The sequence below is a fragment of the Lycorma delicatula genome, chromosome 12 (assembly GCF_047948215.1).
Source record: "Lycorma delicatula isolate Av1 chromosome 12, ASM4794821v1, whole genome shotgun sequence".
Lineage (NCBI taxonomy): Eukaryota > Metazoa > Arthropoda > Insecta > Hemiptera > Fulgoridae > Lycorma > Lycorma delicatula.
This window is the reverse complement of record NC_134466.1, coordinates 58,864,862-58,884,333: the sequence shown is the minus strand read 5'-3', so window position 1 is coordinate 58,884,333 and position 19,472 is coordinate 58,864,862. Positions and strand designations below refer to the sequence as shown.

The 19,472-nt window shown below is 31.6% G+C and overlaps 1 protein-coding gene across 2 annotated transcripts in view; it reads right to left on the bottom strand.

Annotated features, from left to right (window-relative positions):
* Uggt (UDP-glucose-glycoprotein glucosyltransferase) overlaps positions 1-19,472 on the bottom strand; it is a 114,190-nt gene that overhangs the window by 79,696 nt on the left and 15,022 nt on the right. For both annotated transcript variants that reach the window (XM_075380723.1, XM_075380724.1), the window contains exons 5-8: positions 13,900-14,075; positions 10,838-11,033; positions 5,782-5,995; positions 499-719 (exon numbers count right to left, since the gene is read on the bottom strand). In XM_075380723.1, the coding sequence (XP_075236838.1) occupies positions 499-719; positions 5,782-5,995; positions 10,838-11,033; positions 13,900-14,075 (807 nt within the window). The remainder of the gene's footprint in view (positions 1-498; positions 720-5,781; positions 5,996-10,837; positions 11,034-13,899; positions 14,076-19,472) is intronic.

Genomic DNA, 19,472 nt, shown 5'->3' with positions numbered 1-19,472 from the left:
GAAGTGGAGATTAAGGAAGAAGACAATTATAACTCAGGTTTTGAATTAAATCCAGTGAGCCGGATTTTATATCAAAAGATAAGCTATGTGACTTAGTAACAAATTTAAACTTATCAACAAAAAAAAAAACTGAACTTTTAGGTTCAAGATTGTATTTACTTTTAAAAAAATAAATATATATAACACTCAGAAAAACTTTTTGAATACCTTGGTGAAGAAAATTATTTAGTTTATAGGAAAAATATAGATGAGCTTGTTACAAGTAGGGCTAGTTCATCAATGTGAGGAATGGTGATTTTAAAGAAAAAAGTTCTTCAAATGTTGAAGAGCTTAAATGTAAAATTATGTAAAAAAAGAATATGTATTTTTTTAATATGTATATAATCAAGTCTAATATCAGACTTTAGTATACACCCGCTACCCAATTCTTTTTCTGAAAAACAAAATAACAAAAATAAAATTCTCTTTAAACACATATTTAAGAGGGAAAAAACATACCAAATTATATAAATTACGTCGTATACTTCTTAGCATTCCAGGAAAAGTTGGTCTAAGGAGATCTAATAATGATACCGACCATCTTCTAAATTGTTTGTCCGTTTCAATATCATTAACCCACTGTACTGCAGAATCTCTAATATCAATTGCATATTCATGACCAGTTGAAGAAGACAAATCTAAAGCTAGTAACTTACTCAATATTTTTTTCTCTGTAATACCTAAAAAGAACAAAAATTTAATTAATAACAATGAAAAGAAGTTATGTGCTGAGGACGGGAGAGATTCTAGTATAGAATCATTAATAGTTATTGAATGTCAGAGCAACAAACGGTTAATATTGTTTATCATCTTTGACTGAGCATGTAAATCACAATCGTGTAACAATCACTCCCTTGAACAATCTCAACACTTGGCATACAACATATTCAAGACCAGTTGGTGTTTAAGATGAGAAAACAAAAACAAAAATTATAAATAAGTCCACTATAGAATTTTCACTCTCAATTCACTAAGTAGGGTGAATTGTTTTGGTACATTCCAGCAGTAGAGGACCATCAACTTATGATCACAACTAGTGCAATCATAACATAATAATAGAAAAATTTAATTACATCCTATAAGTCATTGGTTGATAAAAAAATACCACAAATCTGAAATTTTTGGCAGAAGTTGTATTTATTATAAAAAGGTGATAAAATAATATAAGCAAAACACAGTATAAGCTAAAAGCTCAAGAAATCTTATTTAGTGATCAATATACAATTTTTAAAAACAAATAAAGATAGTAGGGTCATCCCTGGGCACGCATCACGTGGACAGATCTTAATAAAACTTTGTAGATCTATACCTTAGACGCTCTCCAATTATAATTGTCATGATATTCCTAATGGGTTTTAAGATATTCATTGAAGAAAAAAAATGAACCCTTTCTACTTCATTATATTTCTGTTATCATGGTAACAGAAAAAGATCACTGAATTCAGATCTACATACTTTTAAAAATTTTATTTTAAATTTATTATTACTATTTTTGTTGTTATCCGTTCAGTCATGTGCGACCTTCGGCGATACGGGCAAATTTTCTCCATCCGTTTCCATCACTGACTGCTTCCTTTAGTTGTTTCATGGTCATGCCTGTGTCAATTTTGATGGTATCAAGTCAAGGTGTCCCTTTGGTGGCCAGGTCTCCTTTTGCCACAGACTGTACCAAGCATCATTGATTTTTCTAATAAATTTGACCGCATGACATGCCCGAAGTATGTGAGTTTGAGCTGAGATATTTTGCCCTCAAGGGACATGGCTTGTTTTACCCGTTCTAAAACTGCTTTGTTGGTATTCGAAGCACTCCTCTCCAGCACCATAGTTCGAAAGCATCAATTATTCTTTTATCTTCCCGCTTCAAGATCCAACTTTCACATCCACAGATTGTTATGGTGAAGATTTTGGCATAGACTAGCCGACACTTAGTGTCAAGGCTAGTATCTTTATATTTCCAGATTCGGTTCACGCTTAACATTGTCTTCTAACCCAATGTTATTCGCCGTCTGATTTCTGGGCTGTACCCACCATTTCAAGTGATCATGGATCCAAGAAAGATGAAATCACTAATATACTCCATGTCTTCATTATTAATCGTGACTTTGATGTTTTTGCCAGTAGTTGTAATGATTTTGGTCTTTTTTACACTGAGGTGTAGACCCATTTTTTCACTTTCTTCTTTTAATCTTTTTATCAATATCTTCAGATCATGCTTTGATTCAGCTAAAAGTGTTGTGTCATCTGCATAACAGAGATTATTAATATTGCGACCTCCAATTTTGACTCCAATTGCTAAAAGAATGAGAATATCTTGGTCCTCTGAAACAGTTGAAATGTGATGATTCTCCGTTAGCTGCTGACTGAGAGCGCTATGCCCAGACTCAAGCTGCCATAAATTTATAACACTTGTTAAAGTTAAGTTCCTCACTAGTTCATACTGATGTCATTGTAGATCAAACATGATCACATAAAGATAGAAATGGCTTTGGCTATCATACACAGATTAAGTACATGAATATATTGGCACCATGACAGAAATGTGTCTGAAGGGTCATGCTAGGAGATGACCCTTCAAAAGGGGAACCAAAAGGGATACATTCATCTAAAGCAGGAGCTTATCAGAGCTTTTATGTCAAAAATTAGGGAAACGTTGGAGGAAAGAGGGCTTTTCAAGCTTTAATTGTTATTTATTGTATTATTCTCACAACCATGAGGATGACGAACACAGCAAAGGTCCTTCTGGCTAGACGGGAAGGAAGAATGAAGCGAGCCCTATCCAGCTAGTGGATTGGTTTACTGGCATTTTCTCCCACTACCACCTCATTCGATCGCCCTAAAGCATAAGACCATATGTCTATGCCACAAACGGTTACTGAGCCTCGAAACAGTTTAGCGACCAGTATCCTAAGTAGCTCCTACAGCTAACCTACAAGCGTGAGCAAAATAAGTGTGGTACCATATACCACTCGCTTGGGTGTCCCACTGCCCACTTGTTATATATCACTAAAATGGGTAGGTGCACTCCGTCAACTACTGCAACATAAAGATTATCAATAATTCAATTTATCTTGTCCAAGACAGCAATTCACTGCCACGCCTAGGCCACTGAATGCCAGCAAGTACCTGTCCACTATTAAAGCGCTTGGAGCCTTAACCTGGCTGGCAGCCAGCCATATCTGTTGGTTAGCTTCCTACAGCAGCATGGTAAGAGTCTTTTCCCTTAGGCAAACTACTGATGTCGGTTGAAGAAAGCAACCGCATCAAGGAACTCGCACACATTCCAATAATGCGGCTCTTGCCACACTGACTCGCCGCTTTGAGTGGCCAATTTTCCCCTTGACCTCTAAGTTTCAGGGTAGCCTGAGTTCTGCCCCTATCCTCCCAAGAGCTAGGCATATGAACATCATGTTCGTTCTACTGGATCTCCCCGTAGACACACATCTCATCAGCTTCCAGGCGGAACCGAAACAAATGTTGGTTTAAATTTACATGTTGGAGAGCAATCGGGCTTAAAAATGATGGAGAAACATACCATCCCCTCAGATCCAATATAAATCTATACAAGGATCTTCCCTCAGTCGTGGCGTGCCATTCTTGCTGCCACGCTGCCATTGCGAGGCTGTAAAGACTCCTCTACAAGTGGGAGACGGGGAACTGTTCGAAATTTAGAACGCATGCATTGTGAGATCACTGTTCTGCTCCAGTCCAGGTCCAGCTTGAAACCGCATCCCAAATACCTCGGCCACATTGCCTCTTTGCAATTTTCACCGGCTAGTGGATAATAAATTAAAAAATAATTGATCAAAATCATAATACAAACATACCTATTTAAAATGTAAACATTAATTTAATTATATAAGAACAGCAAGTGAAATAACAATAAAATAATGATTATATTTAAGTATCAACGTATTAAATAAACGAAAGAAAAAAATAAAAGTTAATAAAATGAAAAAACAATGTAACGTAATGTGTTTACACTCGTAAAAATAATTAATTTAGTATGTTGATTGCACAATCTGATTTATTTATGATTAAATTAATGATTTTTTTTTTTTTATTAAAGTAATAAATTTTTTTTTATTTACATGGATATCAATCGACCCACAAACACATTCTTCAAACTCCATGATCAGAACCTAACAACAAATAATTTTTTTGGAATTTTTGCTGAATTTTTAAAAAGGTTCTGAACCGATTTTGATGAAATTTATATAGGATCACCAAGAAAAGATTCCCTTTCACAACAGAAAACAAAATATTCAAATACATTTAGGCAATATGAAATTATATGTGAACTTCATCAAAAAATATAAAAATAGATACAGATTGAACCAAGAACTCCCTTCTTTTTTTTGAAGTCAGTTTTAAAGTTTCTCTGAAAAATTGTATAAATTAAATTTCCACTTACCAACAATTTAAAAAGCATAAATCCTAGCATTTTCAGAGCTGTTACTCCATCTTTAGGTATGTTAATTTAAATTCAAATCGATTATCATTTTTTAAATTAAGCTGTTAATTTTATGATAGTCGGTTGTCAATAAAATTATTTATTTATAATAATCGCAAACATCTTACAAACATGACGTTACTATATTGTTGACATACGAATTAATTTTATTCTTGACGACCAACTATTATAAACATAACAGTTTAATTTTAAAAACAATTATTGATTTGAATTTAAATTAACATCCCTGAAGATGGAGTAACAGCTCCAAAAGTACTAAGATTTACACTTTTTAAACTGTTGGTAAGTGGAAATTTAATTTATACAATTTTTATTATTACAGACGGTGTCAAATGTTTAGTAAATTAATTCTCTGAACAATCTATAATAAGTACACTCTATCCTTATTTAAATAAGGCAGCACTTAAAATATCCCAAGAATAAGTTCTACTGAAAAAAATTATTCAGAACAGTTCTGATAAGAGTATAATAGGAAAATAAGTTTTTCAGAGCTATTCTGAGACATAGATGAAAAGGGGTTGGTTAACAATGTAGAATATTAAATTGAAATTGTTTTGAAATAAAATTACTAATTTTTTTAGTTTTTTATGTTCTTTCAAATTTTATTCATTTTTCAGATATAATTATAACGATTCAAATATTAAACTTTACATAATACCACATGATGTCTCATCTTAAATATTAACTAACATCAGTATCAAATACTGTCACTGCATAGGTTTTGGTGATAATAAAACCAATTTCAAAATAGATTTTGGATGAAAAAATCTATTCCTTATAATTTTTAACTAACATTACAAAAGAAAATCAGGATAAACACAGACTGCAAAGATTTCAAAACACTCACAGAATTGTCTTAATTGTTTTATCAAAAAAACAAAACAATGAGATAAGAAGAGAAACTAGTGATCTAAAACAAATTTTGTTTAAAATAAGGTTAGATGAATCATATTCCTTACTTTATTAATATATTTATAAATATTTTATTTGTTTTAATATAAAATGTTGGTTAAAAGTAAAAAAAATCATTTAAATATATTAAATAAGAGTTGATCTCTGTGTAGTGGTAGCTTCTTGGCCTTTACTCTGGAGGTCCTGTGTTCAAATTCTGGTCAGGCATGGTATTTTTCAGATACTATAAAATTTCATTTCCATATCCTACGCACAAGCTTAAAGCTTATGTGGAGATATAATCAAGAAAAAAAAGTTATCAAGTCATGCTGTTGGGATAAATATTTATACATAAGAATAAAAAAGCTTAAAATACTCACCTATTTTATGAAGGCCTTCCAGAATTCGTAATTCTTGTCTAATAATATCCAATATTGTCATCATATCAATGTTATCTACTTCAAAAAACATACCGTTAATAAATAAAGCGGTATCACTAGGTTGTATATTTAAACTGTTGGCAAATCTCTCTTGATTCTGTTTCATTTCATGTTTTAATTCGTTATTAACCACTGTGCGTACCAAAGATCTTGCCTAGAAAATAAAATAAATGATTGGCTACTGATAATAAACTGGTTATCATGATGATATGATACCATTTGCAAACACTACTAACTATATTATTATATATATCCAACTGTCATCCATTCTGTTCAATGTATTTAAAGGAACAAGTAGATCTCCTACCTACTATAACATACAGGAAGGACATGACACTGCCAAGATCTAAAAACCACTGTTTCATGTTTATGATGATAATGTTACATATGACGGCATTGTAAAAGATTGGTGCTGGAAATTCAGAGAATTAACAACTAAAAAATACACAAAAAATATGTACTATCAAAATTTAAAAACATTTTAATTTTAGCAAAATGTTTTGGGATCATACAGGAATTTTGTCACAGAACTGGTGACAAAATTAACAACAATAGAGAATTGTAAAATGCTGCAGAAGCTTTAGAAATTCAAAACAGATAACACATGACGCTAATAAAAGGTGTTGTTTTTCTTCATGCTGGGCCAATTGCTACTCGTTCATCAGACTGCACACAAAAGCTTTACTAGAGCAATTCAAGTAGAAGACTGTTCTTTCTTTCTTCAGCCTATACTCAGCACCAAGTGATACCATTTCTTCACAAAGAGGAATTTCCTTCTGTAGAAGAATTCTTCGACAAGAGTTTGATAAAGTCACTATAACAATGCAGCCTTACAACTTGCTTATAAAATAAAATTTTCAAAATTTCATTTTTTAATTCTACACCGGTCTAATCAAAAGTAAATTCTGGGATTTCCCTCAAAGTTGAATACTTGTATGCAGGGCAACCCTTTCTTCTTTTCTTTTTTCCTGTTTAGCCTCCGGTAACTACCGTTTAGATAATTCTTCAGAGGATGATATGTATGAGTGTAAATGAAGTGTTAGTCTTGTACATTCTCAGTACATCTGAGATGCAGGGCAACCCATCTCGCTATTGCTGTCGCAATAATTGCAAGCTAGGTAAATATTATTTCCAAAAAAACCCATAGACATAAAATTGACAAAAATTTAATCGTAAATTACTTTCATTTTTTATATTAGCCTTTTAAAATTAAAAGATACATAACATGTACTTTAGAATAGAAGACCTCCCAGGCAAACCTTCAAAATGTTCTAGACAAATATGGAACCACTTTTTAGCCAATTTAATTTATATCATGTAATTGTTTTTCAAATGAATCCTTAGATAAAAAAAAAAAAATAAGCAGTTGGATTGAAATAGCCTAAAATTCTACACGTAGTTTATATGAAAATTTTCATGGAGGTAATACACTTATAAGATTTTTTTTTGATAAATGACTTTAAAACAACATTATGATAATAAATTCCAACAAAAATTTTGAATTGAGGTATTTTTATCCCCTACTAATTAAGACATTACAAGAGAAGAGCTGGTTGATGTTGCCACTTCTTTTATTGACATTTTACTTTTAATAGTTTTTATAACAGATCACAATATTTAATAAGTCATTACAATTTCATTTAAGAAATCTATTGCACTTTTGTTTATAGCAATCAGGAAATGATAAGGTCATTCCCAACTGTTTCTCAAGACAATAAACAAGGAATCTGTCTTGTACAAATTTGTTTATATCCAAGATGATCACAAACAATTTAATATAAGAGAAACCTTAAATCTGATGAGATACGCTATGCAACTGATCAATATAGAATACCTAATTTCACTAATTATATTACTGATTTTTATTGCCCTGGCTTTAATGATATATGGTGCTACAGCAATAATGGGAAAGTAAATAGATCAAAATAGGTCAAAAATAGGTAAATAGGTCAAAAAAATTGGTCTTTTTTAAGCTTTGTGAATTAAGGAGACATTTAAAAAAATAGATTTAAATAAATTGTAATTAATATTCAAAACAAAATTTTATTCCAATGCTTCCAAGCCCAAGAACATATACTTTTGTCAGACAATTGTTTATGTATGTATAGGTGCCGCAATGAATCTTGAAGCTTGGACTATGATAACTTGTATGGTACCTGTTATCCAAACTGAAAGCATTCAGTTTTGTTTTCAAGCACAGAAGAAAATTGCTTTCATGTAAATAGAACTTATTTAATGTTACTAGATAGTATTATGGATTATTTTTAAATATTTTCTAATTCTGCTGTTTATATGAGGCATATTGTTAAAGTAAGGGCTGTTGGCTTATATTTAAATATTAACAGGTCTGAACACAGTTTCACACATGGAAGGCATCTATCGGCTATTTACGAAGCCAATTGTTTTGATACAATAGTCGTTTGCCTGCCAGTGAATGCAGATCGTAGTGTCCGCGACAATCATTTCTCCCACCAGTTGCGAAGTGTGCTCTGTGATTTGATTTTGTGTGCAAAAGGATCTTCAGCTACTGAAATTTATCAGGAGTCGTGAATAGTGTATGGACCTACTGTAATGAGTGAAGAAAAGGTTAGACAATGGTATCGAGACTTTAAAAATGGCCACACAAATGTGTATGATGAAAAGTGGAATGGCTGGCCCAGTATTCAGACTGACAAAATCGTTGAACAAGTGAACCGAAAACTGCAATGTGATCAGCAACTAACGATTAGTTTTCTGGCTGATGAATTTCCGCACATTGGACACACCTCTATCTACACGATTGTCAGAGAAAAGCTCAGATATCACAAATTGTGTGCAAGGTAGGTACTGAAAGTGCTCACTGACCAACACAAAAGACAAAAAAATGTGCAGTGGATGAGTGTTTTTGGGCCGCTATCAACAAGATGGAGATGATTTGTTTTCCTACATTTTTATAGGGGAAGTGACAAGGAGATCCTACACCAACACAGAATCGATATAACAGTCAATGCAGTGGCACCATTTAAGTTCCCCAAAACTGAAAAAGTTTAAGCAATCTCCAAACTCGAGTAGAAAAATGTTAACTACAGTTTTTTGGGATGAAAAGGGAGTCATTTTGGTTCATTTCATAGAATGTGAATCAACAATTATAGCTGATGTATACTGCGAAACACTCACAAAACTGCGATGTGCAATCCAAAATCGACGACGCGGGAAATTGTCGTCCGGCGTAGTCCTCCTTCATGACAATGCGCGTTCTCACCACTGCTTTAACCAAAAAGAAGATGCAAGATTTTTTTTGGGAATTTTTTGACCACCCACCATACAGTTCTGACCTTGCACCTAGCGACTACTTCCTCTTCTTCCATTTGAAGAAGTGGCTTGGTGGACAACGGTTTGAAAACGACAAGGAACTTAAGACTGCCATTGTCAACTGGTTGAATTCCCAGATTTCAATGGACATACCCATTTTGACCATCGCTGATCCACTTTGACTAGTTTCGGCGTATGTCTGTATCTCGCATAACACAAAAATGAATAGCCGTAGGATGTTGTAATTTTGGATTTAGGACTGTTGAAACACTGAGTTGCGCACCTCCCCTTTTGATTACAATTAACTTGACCAAAAATCTCAAAATCCAAAAAATGTGGATTTTGGGCTTTTCTTAACTACAGTAATAAGCCCTCACTGAGAGCTTTTCAACGATATATCATAAGGAGTACTTACTTTCATAAGTTCCAGAGTTATAGTCAAATAAAACTTTAATGAAATATTCTGATCTTACAAGGGGAAGGCACATAAGTTCAAATTGGACTTCATATCTTTTTTTTTAATTTTAATATATTGATTTATTAATAATTAACCTGTAATTGTAAAAAACGTTTTACAATAAATAATAATTCAATAATAAATTTAAAAAAATGAAAAAATCAAAGTTATTAGTGAAATGAAATGTTATGTAATTTAATAGGCGTACAAGGAAGTCATGTGGTGTTCACATCAGATTTTTTAAATTTCAATTTTAATTAATTTAAAATCAATTTTAGTGAACATTTTAATCATTAAAAAAGGCTCCTGATGCATTAGCGAAATTTTCAAAATCAAAATTTCAAAAAAATCAAAAACATATTTTTCAAAATTGTGATGCTAATATACTAATATTAAAACTTTGGTTGTTTTATTTTTCTGAGCATCTTAGCGTCAAAAATTAAAATAAAAGATTTATATACAATCAAACAACTAGTTTTATATTTAATAAAAAAAAAGTTTAACTTTTTGGAAATTCATATAGCATATTTTTTCGTTTAATATTTAAGATGAATGTTGTCATATTTTTGATTCATCAGAACTTTACTCTTTCAGTTTTTTCCTTAAAACAGATAGACATCACAAAGGATGAAGCAAAGAATCTCCAATTGTACGCATTGGTTTGGCTTTGAACTTTTTGAAATTTTGTATTTTTATGAATAAAAATTTGAAATCCATTTTCTTAGGGCAGAATTGATTCAAACTGTCATAGACATGAAGTATTTCAGCATTATAAAATGAAAAAAAAAATGAATACATTTTTGTTTCAATGCTTCATTGATAAGAAAAGGCACCTGACAAATATTTCTTACAAGCATTTCATCACCCTTCATTGAACATGATGCATTACTTTCATCTCGTAACTGATAACTTCATCGCCATATATTTCCCTTAAATTTCTGCAGAATGAATCTTTCTCCATAAAAAAAAACTGGACCAGATTTGAAATTCACAGCGAGTTTGATTTTTTATTTTAAATGTTTATGAAAATAGCATAAAATATTTAAAGTTGCAAAATTTACCTCTAACCGAGTTAAAATCAAGGAAACAATATCTTTGCACTATCAGGAAGTTTTTTAGATGGCCCTCACAAATACCAACGATAAGATTACAAAAAAAAAAACTAAATAGCTATATTCCAGTTTATTGATAGCAAGGGAGACAGGCATAAAGACTTTAGAAAACAAATAAATAGAATGAGATAATTACCTGCATAGGAAAATTTTGGGCAATATTTGTTAAAGCACTTAAAGCTTCCTCTTCTGGAGCAGAAATAATTCTCTGTGCTGCTTGTAGACTTAATTCTTGAAACTGCCATACTTTTAATGGAGCCATTTCGCTACTTGTATCTAACAATTCTTGACGTAATTTATCCAGACTTTCCTTTTTATCAGGATACAGTTTTCTGTAAGAAAAAACAAGATTATTGACCCAAGTTGATAAATTACCAGGATCACTAACATGAGGGTCAGTTTACATTACACTCAACTCAGTATACTACAAATTATATTTTATTTGAAAACTGTTTAATTGTGATCTGGAGCATCATTGAATAAAGTGATAATCAGTATGAACTGAACTTCTTCAAACTCACAATTATGTAATCGGATGATAATCTCATAGAGATTTAACGCTGAAAAATAAAAAAAAAAAGTCTGAATTTTCTTATTCAACTGAAGGTCACTGTCATGGTGAAACAGCCGATTTTGTTTTTCCCATTATCCTTTTTTTTACCACATGTTCTCCCAAGTGGCTCAAAACATTAAACTAAATCAGAATTCACCGTAACAATCACAAATTCTTGGTGAACAATGCCAATGATGTCAAAGAATATGAGAATTTTTTTGTAGAACTGACCAGCTGCATCTTCTTCAGTCAAGGTGACTGTAGGGTCTTGTTTTGTCTCTGAATCATGGCTGTAAACCCAACTTTCATCATTGTGTATAATGCTAGAAACAGAATGTTGGATTATTATTAAACACGTCATGAAGCTTACAAGACACTAGTAGTGGCTTACATGCCACTACTTTTGATCAAATGACAAGAGCCGAGATGAAATTTTCCAGAAATATTACACATGCTTAAATTCTTTTGGCAGGTCCCATAACTAAATCCAACCACGCCTTCATGATTTGTGGATTGTTAAGCCACAGTTCATTTGGATAATTTCCTAAATTTTCTCAACATTTCCTAGCGTTTTGCATTTGGAAGGTTGTCCAGAATGATCATCTTCAAATGGCATTTTTCCAGCCTTGAAAATAAAATAACATTCAAAAGCCTCCATTCAACTGAGTGAATCTTCTTTAAAAGCCTCATGAGCATTCTGAAATATTTCACATATCATTCAAAATCTTTACCCAGGCCTATTGTTTAAATTTATCGATCATCACATACACGTAATAACATAAGGTAATAAACAATAAAATTGTTCACAGAGACTGAGAATATGCGCACAATAAAAAACCACTATGCAGTCTGAAAGAGTAGACTTGTTAATAATCTTCAATATCCCGTACAGTAATGTCACAGTAAAAAGTCGTCACTGCAGGCTCAGTTCGGGAACATTCTGATACCTCATATAGTATTTCAATTTTCATTACTTATGTATTTATTTTCAGTAGAAGCAGACATATTCGAAATATAAACCATATTTAAAATAAAATAACATTATTAAAAATGTTCAAACAATATGATTTTAAAGCAATTTGCCACTGAAATTTTAATCAATACAGTATAAAAAATATCATTATAAGATTTGACATCCTTCCACTTTTAGAAAAGTATACATATTTTATAAAATTACCAATAGAACACAGCACAAATGAAACACCTTCAAGATATGATAGTCCATCATATCATAAAACAAAATTATGGGTTTTGGAACAGACATCCAACAATGAAGGGTTAACATATAAGGCATGTTTTTTTTTAAGTAATGGCCATTTTGATATAAAAATTGAAATAAGCAAAATAGAAAAAAATTTATTACAACAAAATAAACTTACATATATATTTATCATTTTTCTACGTATTTGCCAATCACCTGCAATACATTTTTGATATCAGCTTAATAGCTCCATTATTCTGTTACTGAAGAATTCTTCTGCCTGTGATTTAAACCTATTAATTACTCTATTTTGCAAATTCCTTATCTTCAAACTTCTACGATGCAAGCCATCGTTTTAAATGGAGAAAAAGTAATAATCAATCGGTACAAGATCCAGACTGTAAGGTGGATGTTTGAAGATTTCCCAATAAAATCAATTGCTCAGTGATTTTGTTTGCTGTGCGAAATCATGTGTTGCAATGGAGAAACAAAATCCTATCAGTTAGTTTCCCATGCCTTTTGTTTTGAATTGAATGTCAAAGTTTTGTAAGTGTTTCACAGTACAGCATCCCTAAAAACTGTAGCCGTAAGATTTTTCATTGAACTTTCTTGGCTTCGGGGATGATGAATGCTGCCAATGGACTGATTACTACTTTGTCACAACATTTGAATAAAATATCCACATTTTATCACTGGTCACAACATGTTTCACTAAATCATCACCTTCATTTTCGTAGCGTCTCAAAAATGTTTGAGCTGCAGCAAGACATTTTTCTTTGTGTGTTTCTGTCAACATTTTTGGTACCCATCAGGAATACAACTTTCTGTAATCCAGTTTTTCAGTTAAAATATAGTAAATTACTGATCGCGAAACAAAAGAAAATTCAATTGAAAATTGAGAAACAGTAAGCCTTCTGCTTTCATGGATTTTTGGAATCACATTTTCAGTCAATTCAGTTGTGATGACATTTGGGTGGCTGCTACGACATTTATTCTTCTTCCACAAAACAAATGATACCATCAACGAACTTTACCTTCGCACATAACACTGTGTTCATAAACATCAACAATTTCTCTATGAATATCAGTAGTAGATTTGTTTTTTGCCAATTGCCAATTGCAACTATTTACTGATTGCACTTCACAACTTGCAGGATTATTTATTTTAGCACTCATTTCAGCCAGGATATATTCAGCAACTAACTTGAAAACGTTAACCTATTGCTGCAAACAGATGATTGTTGATATAAATAAACATCCTACACCATCACCATCAATTTCCACTGCATCTAATGGCGGCAAATTGAAAACAGCACTTATTTAAAAAGCACGCCTCTTAACATATTTGCATTTTTTAGCTCTTAAAAAAATTTATTATAATATTAATACTATTTCACTACTTATAGTAAGAAAAGAAAAGAATATTCTGAATCGTACAACTTACTTCAGCTGGTTAAAATTAAAACCACCAACTTCCTCATCATCATCATCAGTCTGATTATCAGCACCTGATTTATCTAAATCAGATACTTTAGTATCATCCTGCACTTTATATTCTGTAGATTTCATCTGCAATTCTACGCCATAACCTGATAAACGAACTTTTCTATTAGGTCTTTCCTATCAATAACAAAGAAAAAAAAATTATAAATTTAAAACTAAATATTAATCAGCATTGACTACTGTGGTCATTAAACATTAATAAAAATAATATATTAATTTTTTTTAACAACAGCATGCAGAAAAAATAATAATTATTATATTATTTTTCCATGGAGATTGCCATTTCACTGATCTCCTTGGCAAAGTGTCTCACTCTTTCATCCACAAATTCAAGTCCTGATAAGAAATGAATTTTTCATAATATAAAATTCATTATCCATTAGTACCTTTATTGGGTATAATCCTGTTGTTGCTATATAAACGAATAAATAAATAAATCACAACAGTTCTTTGTCAGATTCTAAAAATCTCCTTTTGGTATCTTTCGGTTTATAATATTTGTGTGAATATGAGGAACCAAAGAAATTATGATTGATGCATACTTTGTTCATTTTAAAATAATTTATTGGGTTAATCAATATTACAGGGTGTCCCATATAAAACGCAACCCATCAATCACTCATTCATAAAATTACAAAAGTCAAGCTTACTCCCCTACTCGTTACTGAAATGGACTCGTCCAACAACTCAACATCGCAGCGACGCAGTAGAATACTTCCGATAGTAACAACAATGCAATCATAACGTTCAGTGTATTGCTACATACAAAATGGTGTTTTCGTTAGATGAACGTGGTTTCATTGTTGAGTCGTACTTCAGTACGAAATCAGTGGTTGCAGTGCAAGATTTGTTTCGCCATAAGTACCCAGATAAACAAAATATCAGTATTAAGGTCAGTTGCAAAATTTAGAGAGACCGGTTCTGTTAATAACAAGGAACACAAAAGATCTGCATCGGTGTTGAATACAGATACAGTCGCTAAAATCAAAGACCGATTACTCGCCTCGCCAAATAAATCGATCAGATGTTTGTCTGCTGAAATTAATTTGTCTAAATTGACTGTTCATCGGGCGACCAAACGATTACAATTACGACCTTATCGCATTTAAACGGTTCATCAACTTCTTGAGCCCGACAAAGAAAAACGGCTACAATATTGTCAATGGTTCCATCGATTTCTCCGCGAGGGAATTAACGTTATGGATTTGTTATTTTTCACAGATGAAGCACAGTTTCATTTGGACGGCTACGTAAACAGCCAAAACAGTAGAATTTGGAGCGCTGAAAATCCCCACGTTTATCACGAAAAACAATTACACCCGCAGAAGTCGGGCGTGTGGTGTGCGATATCGCAGAAGAAAATAATGGGTCCTATTTTTTTCAAGTACACCATTAATGCAGAACGATATCAGGATATTTTATTTCAGTTCATCGCACTCTTGGAAGAGGAAGACAGACACTGCCGGCTACAACATGACGGTGCGACATCGCACTATGCAGGTTCAACTTGTGATTTCGCCGAGGAATTCTTTGGTAATCGTGTTATCGGTCGAGGCTTGTGGCCACCAAGATCTCCAGATTTGACTGCGGCAGATTTTTTCTACGGGGTTACCTCAAAGAAAAAGCCTACAGCACCAAACCACGAACACTTGAACAATTCAAAGTCAATATTGAACAGACTGTATTAAATATCCAGCCACAAACTTTGTAAAAAGTTGCAAGAAACGCTGTAAAAAGAATTGAAGCTTGTATTCAAGAAGATGGCGGCCACTTCCAACATGTACTCTAAATGTAAGGTAATGGATGGTAATAATAAAAATTATGTTTACATTTACACATACCTTTTTATTATTTCAATACCTACCAATATAAGGTTGGATTGTGTTTTATATGGGACACCCTGTATTTTACTATATAGAATTTCAACCTACCTTAAATTTTAATGTATAAACAATAATTTGAACTGCCTTTTAAAAAATTATTCAAGAAAAAATTCCCAATAATTTTTTTTATAAAAAAATCATGGTTTGTATTTCTAATATCACATAAAATAATTCTTATATCCATCCCCAAGTACTAAACCGTTATCATTATGGATCACTTTACATCAATCATCACCCAAAATCTTTTTTCTTAATTACTTAGAAATATATTAAGTATCTAATATCTCAATGCTACTAGACCATTTTTTTAAGCCTATTTTTAATTTTCTCAACTCAACTAGGAAGATTTTTGGACCTTGCTGTCTTGCCTCATTTACACAAAACTTTCTTTTACATTTTATTTAAATAAACTTTGTTAAATTGCTTAAACAAAAATATCACGAAGATTACTTATAAAAATGCCATTACTTCCAGAATAAATAAGTATTTAACAACACTGTTAACTAAAGAAAATTAGCAATGAAATTGTTTCCTACTGTTTTGTCATCTGGTTGAATATAGTGCTGCATATAAACAAGCCAATTTATAAAGATAATATACATTATTTTCAGAAAAAACAATCTCTTCTAGTACTATTCTATCTGAAGTAATAGCAGTCTTCTTCCTTCACATGCATCAAAGTCAGATGGGATAAAGAAAAAAATTTACCCCTTTTTTGTATACAAAACGCACTGTTTCCCCAAGGAAATAAGAATTCACTTTTATTAAAAAATACATTTTAAAACATATTTTTTTATATTTTAAGTAATTAAACATCTTGCTGAAGACAAACAGATAAGTGAATTGAGGTGAATTATTCAAACAGCCAACTGACGAAACTTCAACTGCTCACTGTCACATTCAAAGCCTCATGATTTATTCATGTACTGCTGAATTAACGTTGGATATAAGCACTTTTGTAACAAATGGAATTTAGTTACACTGCTTTTCAAATCCAATAAATTTTTTTTGTAGAGTTTTGTATAAGAAAATATTTTTAATATTTTTTTTTAAATTGCCTAAAAAGTAAACAAAACAACTTCACCTAGAAAAAACTGTTGTTTTTTAGGACCCTTAACAAAAAAAGATTGTAGAAGACCAACATAAGATATATGAGGAGGTATCCACAAAAGTAAGTTTTTGATGTTCACAAAAGAGTTGGAGGATAGTAGCATCATCAATAGCCTGACTCAGTATGCAATGAGCTGAACTGCAAGCAGGACTATGACGCAACTTGTTAAATTGTTACAAATGTTTAAAATGTGCTATAGAAAATTTCACTAACTATGACGTGAAATCAGTCCATTGAGATTTATCAGGAAATATATGATGTTTATGGGAAAAAAATAATGGATGTAAGTGCAATGAGTCAAGTATCATGTTTAAAAATGGCTGCTCAAATGTTCACAATGAAAAACAATGTAGCCATCCTAGTGTTCTGTATGAGGAACCGGTAGTGAAAGTTGGTGAAAAGATTCATTCTGATCGGTGCTTTACTACTACAAAGTTTAAATTTTAGTTTCCAAAAATTTCACGTAGGATTACCGAAGTTTTGCACTTGATGGGTTCTAAAAAGTAGTTGAAAAACCATGTCACAGAAATGTTTGATAAAGGGACAAAGAATTCATCCACAGATATGATAAGCGTCTCAATTTATTCAGCAACTATGTGAAGCAAAGTAATTTAAGGATACATTTTCAAATAGTATGTAATAAATTTTTTTCCAAGAGCAAAAATTCTATACCAAAACTTAAGTTACTTTCTGAAAAATTCTCATATAAGTTATTCCTAAAAGTGGTGTATCATTTTTCAAAACAATACTCATTCCATGTTAAGCTTAATCGAAAAATGAGAAGTGATTTCGGATTATCTTCCTCGCTGAACCAAAAGTACTATGTCACATATTGGAATGTCGAGCCCACCAAAATGGAGATATTTTGATCTTAAAAACGACACCATTCTGTTCACAATATGGATTGAGTGTATAATAAATATAATTACTCTCAGAGAAAGAAACTATAACTGCCTCTTGTATCATGAATGGTATTTACATGCATCTTATCAACAAGATACACTGGCAAAATTGAGTAAAGTAATAAAATAATACACTCTTGTCAAGAAATAATGAAAATCAAATGTTAATATGGAAAACTATAAAATATCGCTGTACTTCAAAATTAATGATGTGTTAAGAAAAATGTTTCATATTTAAAATGATTAATGATGTCATAAATTTACCATTTCATTAATACAATAGTGATTTTTAATTTTTTAGTGATTATTTTTTATTTTTACTAATAGTCAATCTATATTTCCCACATCTAAATGATTGATAGGTAAATGAGAGTTACCACTGACATTATGGAATGTAATAAATAAAGAAAAACAAATCTTTAGAATTTTCTCTATAACTCATAGAACTTAACAAAATGTGTTACGATTACTGTAATATTGTACTTCAACTATTAAAATATATATATATGTTTTTAATTGAGATCTTATAAGCATCCCAGTAACATCTGGGTTGAGATGTGAAGTAACAAGAAAAATGTTAAGAACCTTATAAGCTCTGTTATATATGATTTCAGGAGAATGTAAAGAAATATCTTATTTTAAAATAATAATAACTTCTCTATTTATTAATTGATTTTATCGTAAAAGTTTATATCTGAGGCTTACAATGCAAATAATAAAGTGACAGCTATTTTAAAATTTGATATAGATGTCAGCATTTTCTATTCATTTCTGTAACGATCAGAAATTTCTTCGAATGATTTCAGTATGAACCTTTTATTTAATTATTTTTTTATTCAACTATAATTTTCATTTTTTTTTTTTTTTTAATGAGTATTACCATGATTCAAATCCTGATGTGAAACCTGACTAATACACTCCTCCTCCAATTGATCAAGAATTTAAGATTTGGTTTAAGTAAAACATCCTTATTTATCCATCCTCAAGAAAAAGTCAGAAAGAAAGAAATGTTCAAGGCTCCATACAGGATGTTCACATAGATCACAATTCAGTCAAAATTGTGGAAATTTTATGTCAAAATAAGCCCGGTAGTGGCACCATTTTACACTGAAAATCAGGTAATTGGCGCTTCTTCAAGCTGACACAATAAGCAAAAAATGTTTTGCAGAATGTTAGATATTGTTCTGCATTCAGTAATGTGGTTAAAGAATGAACTCATAGTCTGCATACAAATAATGTTGTATACCATGACTATTAGTTGATTTTGTACTTTTCAGCAGAAATTATCATAACAGCATGTGTCCATCACAATGTAATTACAATGGTCCACAATCCTGTTCTTAAATAAAACAGTGCCTCAATTCTCTAAATAACATTATTAAACATCTGGCTCCAATCAATAAACCAACCAAACATGATCTACTCATCTCCTACAAGTGGTTGTTTCCTACAAAGAGTTCCTGTAATAATACGACCTCTAAGAACACATTTCTTCTTTAGAAATTTTAGGATTGTATGGTGGGATATGCCACTATTAGAAGCAATCTAGCATGTTGATTTGTGAAAATTTCTATTGAACATAACATTCTCCGCTTGCACACCCTCTTCTTTTTCTGTT